At 40.1% G+C, this 12,407-nt stretch overlaps 1 protein-coding gene across 1 annotated transcript; it reads right to left on the bottom strand.

Annotated features, from left to right (window-relative positions):
* Window positions 1–4,865: 4,865 nt before the first annotated feature.
* On the bottom strand, window positions 4,866–11,331 carry LOC306932311 (uncharacterized protein). Its single transcript, XM_079514063.1, has 2 exons — window positions 11,277–11,331; window positions 4,866–7,359 (listed from the first exon to the last, which is right to left on the bottom strand). The coding sequence occupies exon 2, from the start codon at window positions 7,346–7,348 to the stop codon at window positions 5,690–5,692; it is 1,659 nt and encodes a 552-aa protein (XP_079370189.1). The 5' UTR covers window positions 7,349–7,359; window positions 11,277–11,331; the 3' UTR covers window positions 4,866–5,689.
* Between the last annotated feature and the right edge of the window lie 1,076 nt (window positions 11,332–12,407).

The following is a 12,407-nucleotide window of genomic DNA, read 5'->3' as shown; positions in this document are numbered from 1 at the left end:
TCAAGGTAAAAAGGTTGCATTTATCAGTATATATGCACCAACCATTTTTGAAGCTGATTTCTTTCCCTCAATATCCGCACAACTGCTAAAACTGAATGATTACCAATTATATGTGGGCTCCGATATGAACGCTGTGATTAATGGAAAATTAGATAAATCTTCTTTAACTATGGCGAGTTCTCAAGATTCTGCATCTAAGGCTTTGAATGGTTTTATAAAAGATCTAAATTTAGTGGACGTGTGGAGGGTGCACAACCCACTTGTAAAGGACTACACATACTTCTCTCCTAGACACAAGAGCTTTAGTCGCATCGATCATATACTTATTTCATCTGGCTTGCTGTCCTCGGTGCATTCTATTGACTTTTTGCCTAGGCTACTGTCTGATCACAGCCCTGTGATATCTTCCTTTAACTATGGAAATATTAAAAATAAAACGTCTAGATGGAGGTTTAACAATACTTTGCTGAAAAATGAAGAATTTATTTCACAATTGAAGACAAAATTGTCTGAATTTGTTTCCATAAATAGGGATAGTGTGACGGATGTGACAGTGGTTTGGGCAACTGTTAAAGGTTTCATCAGAAATAACGCAATATGGTATAGCTCTCATTTACATAAATCACGGCTTCAAAATATCACCCGTTTGGAACAACAATGCAAAGAATTGGAAGATTCACTTGAAGGAGACTACACCATGTCAACAGAAAATGAGCTCAAAACCAAACAAGCTGAATTAAACGATTTATTAAGACGCAGGGCAGAATATATGATTCATATAACTAAACACAAGTATTATGCAGAGGGCAGCAGGCCAAGCCATTTACTGGCGCTAACGCTCAAACGACAGGAATCCAAAAGGAACATACCAGCTATTAGATGTGTCAACAAAGGTGTAGTGTCTTCAACAGAGGAAATAAATGATACTTTTAAGGACTTTTATAGGGAGTTGTATACGGGCGGTAGTGCCCCATCAGAGGAAGACTTTACAGAATTCTTTGGAGATCTAGATCTTCCTAGTTTAACAGCGGAGGACACCACTAAATTAGATGCACCCATCTCGTTAGGAGAGCTACTCAAAGCAGTTAAAGACACCAATAAGGGACGTACACCCGGTATAGATGGTATTCCAGTGGAGCTTTATTTAGCAATATGGGAGATCATTGGTCCAGTTTGGTTGGAAACTTTGAATTATGCAATAGAAAGTGGATTCTTTCATAGAGACCTGAATACAGCTCTGATCACGGTCATTCCAAAACCCGGAAAAGATCCTATGGAATGTGCAAACTACAGGCCAATTTCATTAATAAATGCCGATTTAAAAATCTTTTCCAAAGTTTTGGCCAGTAGGCTTGAGACGGTTATTGGGAAATTAATTAGTCCGGATCAGACCGGTTTTATTAAGGACCGCCTGGCGGCAGACAATATTCGCAGGCTCCTCCACATCCTAAGTGCAACAGGCAAAATCCCACCTGCTTGCGGCCTACTGTTTGTCGACGCAGAAAAAGCATTCGACCGTCTGGAATTTCCTTATCTTTGGAAGGTATTAGAGAAATTTAAATTTGGAGAAAGATTTATCAGAATGATTCGAACCCTATATGCTAATCCGTCAGCCCGTGTGAACGTCGGAGGAGGTTTTTCAGAACTATTTGACATAAAACGTGGGGTCCGCCAGGGGGATCCGATCTCACCTTTAATTTTCAATTTATCCATTGAACCACTGGCACAGTTGATTAAGAGCTGTATTCGGATTTCTCCGATTACGGTGGGAACAACATCACATTCGATTTCGCTATACGCGGATGACACACTTGTATATATGGCAGATGTGCAACGATCACTCCCGGTTGTGTTAGAAATTATAGAGAAGTTTGGGTACTTCTCAGGTTACAAGATCAATCTGTCGAAATCTGCTTTAATGCTTATAAATGTTGATCGGAGTGACGTGACCATCCCCTCTCAGATTATAGTTAAAACTGAAGTGCTATATTTGGGTATTCAAATCAGTGTTTCCTTGGCTACTATAGCTAAAACAAATTTCTCACTGGTGTCCAAAAAGGTAGAAGAAGATGTTAACAGATGGAAACACTTACCATCATCGGTACCGGCACGTATAGCAGTGGTTAAAATGAATGTCCTGCCCCGTATTAATTTTATTAGCTCAATGGTGCCGCTGGCACCCCCAGCGAATTATTGGAAAAAGCTGGACACATTATTAAGGAAATATATTTGGAATAATAAGCGACCTAGTATTAAATGGTCAGTGCTTCAATATGGGAAGTCTGATGGGGGATGGGCATGTCCTAATTTCAAACTGTATCATTGGGCTTATGTGTTGAGAAATCTCATTGTTTGGATGGATGAGGATAAGACAGCTTCGTGGGAAAAATTAGAACAGGAATTATTAGACACTGTGGGAATGAGAGGTTTTCTTTTGATGGGTATTTCAATTAAGAAATGTAATTTGTATTATGGACCAATGTTCTCATATCTACTTCAGGTGTTTAGAGCGGTAGAGAAATATATAGGGTTTGGAACTAAGTGGTGTAAATCTTCTCCATTGTGGAACAATAACTATATGCTATCTGGGGGGAGGCCATTCACTAATAGGAGTTGGGAGGAGAAGGGCATTAGGACCCTTCAAGATATTAATGGTTCAAATAATATTATGGACTTCCAAGACATAGTTAACAGGTACGGGATTGATAGGCATTCTCTGTTCTTTTATTTCAGAATTAGATCTGCTTGTAGAGCCTGTGGGGTTCCCTGGGGAGCAGAATTGAAGGACCATCCCATTCTTACCTTGTTTCAAAATGCCCCTAAACGAATTGTGTCATATTTATATGATCAATTAAATGCCCAGAAATATGCCCCCTCGACAGGAATGATGGCCTGGAATAGGGATATAGCTGATGAAGGGCGGGAAATAGATTGGGAGGTCGTTTGGAATAATGTGGCTGGAGCATCAAAGAATCCAAATCATCAGTATATACATTATAAGTTCTGTCACAGAGCGTATGTAACGCCGAGAATTAGGCACCGAATGGGATTGGCACCTGACCCACACTGCACATTCTGTGCCCCAGGAACCCTGGGCTCATTTGTTCATATGGTATGGGAATGTCCGGGGATTTTCGAGTTTTGGGGAAGAGTTACAAGGACTTTGACAGATCTGTTGGGAGTACAATTTCCGATGGATCCATATGTACATCTGTTGAACGATGATTCTATGTTAACTCTTACGGCAAAGACACGGAAGGTCTGGTTGGCTGGGCTTACGGCAGCCAAAAAGATCATAGCACAACGCTGGAATCCCCCACATGATGTTTCAAAAACACATTGGCTGCGAAGCTTTCTGGACATTGCTTATTTGGAATTGTCGTCGGCGAGGATCAATCAGGCCCAAGAGGGCACAATTTCAATGTGGACAGACCTAATATCAGACCTGAAAGACTTACTGACCCGGTGATGTAATGGATGTGTTGTGGGTTGATTATTCTGTGAATAGGATGGGGGGGGAGGGAGGGGGTTTTGTGTGTGAGTATGTGTGTGTGTGTGTGTGTGTGTGTGTGTGTGTGTGCGTGCGTACGTACGTACGTACACGTGTGTGTGAGTGTGTGAGTGAGTGTTTTGAGTTCAATTTTGTACACTGTAAAATGATTATGCTGTCCTTGATCAGAAAACAAATAAAAATTGAATGAGAAAAAAAAAGAGACACTCTTCCGTATTACGTTAACCTAAAATATCTAAAATCAGAGATTACACAAAAAATAACGCCAGGAAAGTGTTCTAAATCTTATAAAGGTCATTGATATATATTGTTTTGCAAAAAGGGTGAAGTGTCCCTTTAACACTAGCATGCCTGATTTAAAATCTCTACTAGTAAGACGGCTAACGGTCGGGCTGACCGTGTTTTTCATGTGATTTGATTGGCCATTATCTCCCCCACTCGTCTAATGTTCCTCACACCTCCCTGCACCCGTTGACGGCTTGCCATTGTCTTCTAAATGTTACATTCCAACTAATTCAAGGCAGCAGTTTCAACTGACAGGACAACTCAAGTTATTTTTTCTTTTTCATTTCAGTTTACCAAACTATAATTATAGTGACGATGTGAGCGCTATATATTCAATATAGCGCTCACATCGTCACTATAATTAATTACCCTTGCGCAGCAAACACTGTCCGACTTTGTATTGATACAATAAAATAGGCTAACACACGTTATTGTAACAGCCAGAGCCAGGCACACAGAGAAATACGACATTAGCGTTATATATTGTCATTTTTATATAGAGGGGAAACATTATAGGGAGGGCGGTCTATCGCGTTGGAATGATTCATGTCATCGATGTCATTTTTACACTGTTCGTTTAGCGCGCCCTCTGAAAAATAAACAATGTCTGTTTATTTCTCCCGAAAAAGTTTTTTTGTGAAGGCGAAGCCTTGCCTAGCCTTCCAGACCCGCTGCCTATGATCGATGTAATTTATATATATTTGATTGATTGTGCCAGCAGAGAGGTCCGTAGCAGAATTTTTATAGCAGCACGGTTTATATATACACCATAGGATAGAACAAGTCATGTGACGCATCGCCGCCACAAATAGTGCTACAGCGTTATCTAAAATGCACTTCCGCATACCTCACCGGCAGTTACTTGGATCCATGAACATATTCTCTCCCTCTCTGCGAGACGTGATGCATGAAAATCAGTTCCACAGTTCCACTGGTAGCGTGCAGAAAAGTTTACAGACAAAGAAGGACGGACAGAACTGTTATCTTTTCACTGACAAAACATTTAGAGGTTCTTTGGACTGATTTCAAACACTGTCATTTTTATTTGGAATCGCGCATCGGCAAGCATTCTCGCTCCAAGGAAAGGAAATGTCGGTCCGGTCAAACATACCATGCTATAAACTTTATTATTAAACAACATTTAGTCTATGCTGTGAGTACATTCGTAATGTAAGTTTGCCTATACATGTGGAAGTAGTTGGAATGCAAATGACACATTAGCTTGAACAATGCCCGTCTCCAGCCGGGAGGGAGGTGTGAACTTCACTGCTTGCGGGGGAGAAAGGGTGAGGAGTCTAAGAGCGGTCCCACAGACCGAAAAAGAGCAGACTTAGTAGTAGAATTATGTCTAAAATCATATTTCCAAAACGTTTCAGATGAAAAAAAAACAGAGATGGTTTGAATCGAACATTTAGAAAAAGTCATGCAAGGGGAACTTTCTCAGGACTTCATGGGCAAAGAAAATCCACTTCAAAATTTCAAAATCGGTCAGCCAGACCGCTCCGACGCGCTAGTGGGCACTTAAGGAAGTGGTTGCACCACTTAAAAAGAAAAAGATGGGTTTAATTACTTTTCCATTCCATATACCATACAATTGGTCGATCGATAAATGTGTGTATTCACTGTGTTCATGTCAAGGCGTGGGTTTGTCCATATGTGTTCAAATACAATGTCCATCTATTTGCCAATGGTTACTTATTTATATCCAGAAAAAACTAAATTTCCCTTAAAAAACCACTATCCACACGTTTCACACATATTTAATATATTTGTTAAATAGTTACTGTATCGATTTCAAATCATTGAATTGAACGTCATAATGAACCAATATCATATCGTCAACCATGTCTCGTGATACGTATCGTACTGCTGTTCAAATGTATCGTTACACCCCTATTGGAAAGGTTTTTCTCCTGTGTGGACACGAAGGTGTGTCTTCAGTTGACCTAACTGTCTGAAACTCTTGTCACAATGTTTACATTGGTAAGGTTTTTCTCCAGTGTGGACACGAAGGTGTGTCTTCAGGTTAACTAAACGACTGAAACTCTTGTTACAATGTTTACATTGGAATGGTTTTTCTCCTGTGTGGATACGCTGGTGTGTTTTCAGAGAAGATGATAAAGTAAAGCTCTTGTCACAATGTTTACATTGGAATGTTTTTTCTCCTGTGTGGACACGAAGGTGTGTCTTCAGTTGATCTAACAGAATGAAACTCTTGTTACAATGTTTACATTGGAATGTTTTTTCTCCAGTGTGGATACGCTGGTGTGACTTCAGTGTACCTGACTGTCTGAAACTCTTGTCACAATGTTTACATTGGAATGGTTTTTCTCCAGTGTGGACACGAAGGTGTGTCTTCAGGTTAACTAACGAACTGAAACTCTTGTTACAATGTTTACATTGGAATGGTTTTTCTCCAGTGTGGACATGTAGGTGTCTCTTCAGGTTAACTAACATACTGAAACTCTTGTTACAATGTTTACATTGGAATGGTTTTTCTCCAGTGTGGATACGAAGGTGTGTCTTCAGGTTAACTAACCTGCTGAAACTCTTGTTACAATGTTTACATTGGAATGGTTTTTCTCCAGTGTGGATACGCTGGTGTGACATCAGTGTACTTGACTGTCTGAAACTCTTGTCACAATGTGTACATTGATAAGGTTTTTCTCCAGTGTGGACACGTAGGTGTGTCTTCAGGGAACCTGACTCACTGAAACTCTTGTCACAATATTTACATTGAAAAGGTTTTTCTCCAGTGTGGACACGAAGGTGTGTCTTCAGGGAAGCTGACTCTCTGAAACTCTTGTCACAATGTTTACATTGGAATGGTTTTTCTCCTGTGTGGACACGAAGGTGTGTCTTCAAGGAACCTGACTCACTGAAACTCTTGTCACAATGTTTACATTGGAATGGTTTTTCTCCAGTGTGGACACGAAGGTGTGTCTTCAGGGAACCTGAGTGACTATAATGCTTGTCGCAATGTTTACATTGATAAGGTTTTTCTCCAGTGTGGACACGAAGGTGTGTTTTCAGAGAAGATGATGAGGTACAACTCCTGTTACAATGTTTACATTGGAAAGGTTTTTCTCCAGTGTGGATACGCTGGTGTTTTTTCAGGGCATCTGATACTGTAAAACTCTTGTTACAATGTTTACATTGGAAAGGTTTTTCTCCCATGTAGACACGCTGGTGCTTCTTCAGGGAACCCGAGTAACTGAAACTCTTGTCACGCCATTCGTCATCATCGTCTTCACTTGTCTCCTCCGAATCATCACTGTCTTCAGTGACTTCAGTGTCAGATTCAAGTTCAACTTCAACTTCAGAGCAGTGGGAAGATTTGTCTTCTTCTTCTTCTTCATCATCATCATTTTCATCGTCACCTTTCACTGCTAGTAATGTCGACGTTGACCCAACAGGTTCCTCTGGTCTTTGAAGTAGTTCCTCTTTAAGTTCCTCCTGTTCCTCTTTAATGTATGGAGGCTCTGGTTCCTCCTGGAGCAGACTGGGGCTCCGCTCCTGTTTAGAAGAAACCTCCTCTTTACACACAACCATGTGCAGGATGTCTAGGAGCAGAAACATAACATGATGGTCAACACTGGATTCCTAAAATGTAAATCTATTTTTCTTCCATGTACAAAATGAGCTATTACCTACCAAGATGAGATTGTCTAAACCGTTCTTAACTACAGGTTACTACAGTTCTGAAAGCTTTAGGAAGATTTTAGCAAAATACTAAAAAAGTTACTTGAAGTCATATTGTTCGGTTATTTGGCGATGTTGGGCCGAGGCTCCGACCAGCCCTTGCACTAGGCAGAGTTAAAGGACTAACACGCACAGTTGAACCAAATGCTCCCAATGATAGCTTATATTTGATGAACTCAAACGTGCATTTTATAGGGTTTTTATTAATTCATATTAATTAAACACTTACAATCATACATTCACCCGTTCTGTTCACACTTCCCCCCAACTCAAGATGAATACAGTAACCCCGGAATCTGGATTACAGGTCCTATTGGTCTGTGGTTCTATCCTAACTCTGTCGGTAGGGTTTACTATCATTTGAACACTCTAATCTCCCAGATCATGGTACAGTTTAGCTTGTCATTGTTGTTTCTCAGACTTAGTTATTAATTATGTGGTACATTAATGGTACATTAATTAAGTGTACTTATGTGGTTTTAAATCTACCTTATCATAATCAAATGGGGAAGACAAGAACACAGAGAGAACACTGGTTACAATCTAAACATCATATTACATCGATTATGAATAATGCACAAACATCTATTTATAGCATATAATATATAGCAAATACATTACCGCTGGTCTCTGCCTAGACATGTTCACGTTCGATGGTATGGGTGAATCTAAATTACACTTTGTGCCATACAGAATAGTCAATGCAGCCTTCTGACTGATCCCACCTTCATAACACTTTCAGCCAATCAGATCCCACAGGCCATCCTGCCTGCACTTCTGGCTGCTGTGGCCAGCTCCTATTACAGTCCCTATTACAGTCCCTGTAACTACTTTAAACTGTTTAGATTATTACAGGTATTTATCATTTAGGCTTTTTACCAACCCAATATATAATAGGTTATTAGAACACATTTAAACAATTGAAGAGGAATTAGGTTACTTCATTACTGTATGTTCTAAATGGGTTGACTTTCCCTGTGAAGAGGAGTCAATAATGGCCTGTCCTACAACAGGAGAAGGGCCGTAAAACCCCCGATGTTTGTAGAATGGAATGTGGGGACCTGAGCTCTCTCACCCTAGAGGAGCTTCTTAATCTCCAATCAATCTGACCCAATATATAATTTCTCATTATGAGTACAAATCTCGCACACCCATAATTAACCAAACACATATATTTAGTTACTTTAACACCAAAATGAATAATGATGTTACAGCAAATATTTCATTTGAATCATGAAATGCTGAAACAATTTAAAGCAGAGATAACATGCATTTTAAAACTGTTATTAATATTTAATATCATATTGTCTATGTCCCTCAAACTTATTTCTAATGGTTTGAGCCTCAATCACCACTCTGGTATAACCAGTCCTTGTCATTTCTTTCTGGACTTTGAAAGCAGTTTTAGCTGCAATACCACAATGTCCTGAGGTGGTGCAAGGAAGCTTTGAGAAGGAAGATAAGTGGTCACGTGACTGTGCTGCACCATGACACTTTCATGGGAGCCAAACTACACCCGGAAGTTGCAGAATGCACTGGAGTCAATGAGAGCTCAGTGACCAGCTCATGCACAAACATTATTTATGAATGACAGACATTTTGTAAATTAATCACTTCTGGAAAATAACAGAAGACATGTAACACATTATTGTCTGCTGTGTTGCTTTTCGATGTGTACACTGTGTATTTTTATAGAGGTATGGTATCTAAAGAGCACAAAGTACCTTTCTGAACGTACCAAGTATCGCAAGACTTCCCACCGCTTCCTGTCTGGCAGCCAAATCTCGCGATACTTCGTAGCCAGAAACGATACGTGCTGCTGTTTAGATCCTCAGATGAAATGATATACTGTGCACTCTGTGCATCGAAAAGTAAGTGATTAAAGTAAGTGGTTAAATGATATGTCTTCATTTATATTCCTGGACCGATTATATGACAAAGGTCTCAATGGTTCATAAATAATGTTTGTTAAGCTCCATTCACTGCCATGTATTCATTGCACTTCCGGTGTGAGTTTGGCTCCCATGAAAGTGTCATGGCGCAGCCCAGTCACGTGACCACTTCTCTTCCTTCTCAGAGCTTCCTTGAGGTGGTGGGGGTGCTGATATGCAGATTATTTAATATTTGAGTCATTATAATACTGATGCTAGATAAAAGCAGGCTTGTTTCCATTCCATGCCAGCTTGGAAAAACAACAATGGTGGACATTGTAAACAAAGTGGAAATGCAAATTTGGAACGGAAGAAGTAGGGTGACATTGATGACATCACGATGAGGACAAAATCAGTTTAGCTGTTCCTGAGAGCAATTTCCATTAAAGCACCCATATGATATGAAAGCCTGATTGTTCAAAATTGGTTATTTGTGGGGATAGAAAACACATATGGGAGCCCCAAAAACACAAAATAAATTGAAAAAGTTGAATTTTATGTTATAGGTCCTTATTATTTAAATTATACTTCACACCCAAGCTCTAATTTGGAAGCAAATTAGTCACATTGCATGACATTATGAAACATAAGCACTTCTGACAATGAAAGCCTGAAATGTGGACCGATGGTAGCTTAACAATCTATGTAAAAGATTTCCACTGCATAGCTCTGTACGTCTGTAAATGGGTCTGTGAGTCTGTGAATTTTTCTGCCTATGTGTCTGCCTGTGCATCTGTAAAGGTGTCTGTGAATCTGTGTGTTTGTGCATCTGTAAATGGGTCTGTGAGTCTGTCTGCCTGTGCATATGTAAAGGTGTCTTTGAGTCTGCCTCTGTAGTGACCAAATCTCACAAACTACTGTAGTGACCAAATCTCACAAACTACTGTAGCGATCAAATCTCACAAACTACTGTGGTGATCAAATCTCACAAACTACTGGAGCGATCAGCGCCAAATGTCTTGTTCACGCTGCCAGTCGGCCAAGCAAGTATTTTTCCACACTTGATAGAAATTGCGTTGCACATAATGGTAATGTTTCAGTTTTGTAAAGATTAAGGGGCCGTTCACACCTAAGAAACAGCTGAGACACAGAGGAGACAGCTGTCTTAGGTGTGAACTGCCCCTAAGAAAGTGCAGACGCTAAGTTTGCAAATACTTGTTTGAAAGATGCTAACCACTTAAACACTCTATACTCTATACTCTATACACTATACTACTCTGTACTTAAATACTCAACCACACAACACGCAGTATTAAGACCAGCTCAGTGGCCTTGTGGTTGGGGTGTCCGCCCTGAGACTGGGAGGTCGGGGTTCGATCCCCGGCCGGGTCATACCAAAGACTCTAAAAATGGGACCCAGTGCCTCCCTGCTTGACACTCAGCATCCCTGCGACATACTAGCGTCATGTCCAGGGGGTGTACTTGTACATCAAGCTGCCTCACGCTACAGAAACAGGAGATAGGCTCCTGCCCTACAGAACAGAAAATATTAACCCATTAAGACCGGGAACGCATCTGTGTCACCTTAGCTTTTAACCGTTATTTTTTTAACTGAAATCTTTGCTTCTGGTGCTCCCTGGAATAAAATGTTTTCAGATGTGGTCGGCGGCCAAATACAGATAGTTTTGAAGCTGCTTGACATTTCCCTTCTTTTAACTCTATAATTGCGGCTAGCTGTTAGCATAAACCCCAGTTCCCAGTGCCACCATACGCGTTCACTTTAAAAGACGGAGTTTAGTATATACGGACATGGGAAAGAAAGAATTAAGAAAACTGTGATGGTTTAGAAGACATTTGTAGAATCTGGTCTCAGGTCTTAATGGGTTAAAGAAAGGCATGAAACTTACTGAGGTGTGGGTGGTCTTCAGCTTCCTGTTTAATAGAAACATCTTCAGCTTCCTGTTTAATAGAAACGTCTTCAGCTTCCTGTTTAATAGAAACATCTTCAGCTTCCTGTTTAATAGAAACATCTTCAGCTTCCTGTTTAATAGAAACATCTTCAGCTTCCTGTTTAATAGAAACATCTTCAGCTTCCTGTTTAATAGAAACGTCTTCAGCTTCCTGTTTATTAGAAACATCTTCAGCTTCCTGTTTATTAGAAACATCTTCAGCTTCCTGTTTGGTTGAGTCAGGAGAGGTCATCTTCACCTGGGAGTGATGCATCATGGTTATTGCAGTTCTTATGAGTCTGGAGAGTTCATCTTCACCTGTAGTCTGGACTCCGGTCTGAAATCAAGTGAATAAGGAAGGACTTTAATAACTGGAGACCTATAGTTTTTTTGTATTGGCCTAAAATATTGCCTATATACTTAAATTAATATAATGAATCCACTTGCTGACCGGCTGTCGGAATTGAGAAACTTATTTGTGACTCTTTTTGATACAGAGACAGTCATGGTGGCAAGACTAACTGTTCAGGGGGTTGAGAAAGCCTTTTATTTATGTTTTAATCCAAAATGACTCTTCACATACTAGACTCTAGTATGAAAGTATGCTCTCTCTATATATATATAAATAGATAGAGAGAGAGAGAACAAAACAAACTAGAAAAAGTGCCCTTCTGGGCACAGGTCTCCACCAGGAGGATAGGACTGTGTGAGATGTTTGGCAAAATGTTTAGGAGTAATATAAACATGTTTGCCTTTGATGGCAATTGGATGATTTGAGGCATTTTGTTCCAAAAATGTGTTTTGCAAAAATCAACCTGTTGGTGGCGCTATAACAGGCCAATGTGAAAAGGGTGGGATATATTCCTCAGCCTAGTAAGAAAATGTGTGAAAGATTTCACGTAAATTGCATGCTGCGTTCATGATTTGAGGCTTTTGTTCAAAACGGGGCAATCTTGCAAACTGTGAAAGCCAATTATAGCCAATTAGGATGGAATATGAAATATCGGACAGATCCGACTTGAGCACATGACCATAGAGATACTGTGTAACGATTTGTGAGATTTTTGGACAGAATCTGGAGGAGTAATA

This window comes from Electrona antarctica (genome assembly GCF_951216825.1).
Source record: "Electrona antarctica genome assembly, chromosome: 11".
Lineage (NCBI taxonomy): Eukaryota > Metazoa > Chordata > Actinopteri > Myctophiformes > Myctophidae > Electrona > Electrona antarctica.
The sequence above is the reverse complement of the archived record's forward strand: the minus strand, read 5'-3'. Positions and strand labels throughout refer to the sequence as shown.

Excerpts from the sequence above, each read along its gene's own strand:
- LOC306932311 (XM_079514063.1), bottom strand. The coding sequence starts at position 7,348 with ATGGTTGTGTGTAAAGAGGAGGTTTCTTCTAAACAGGAGCGGAGCCCC.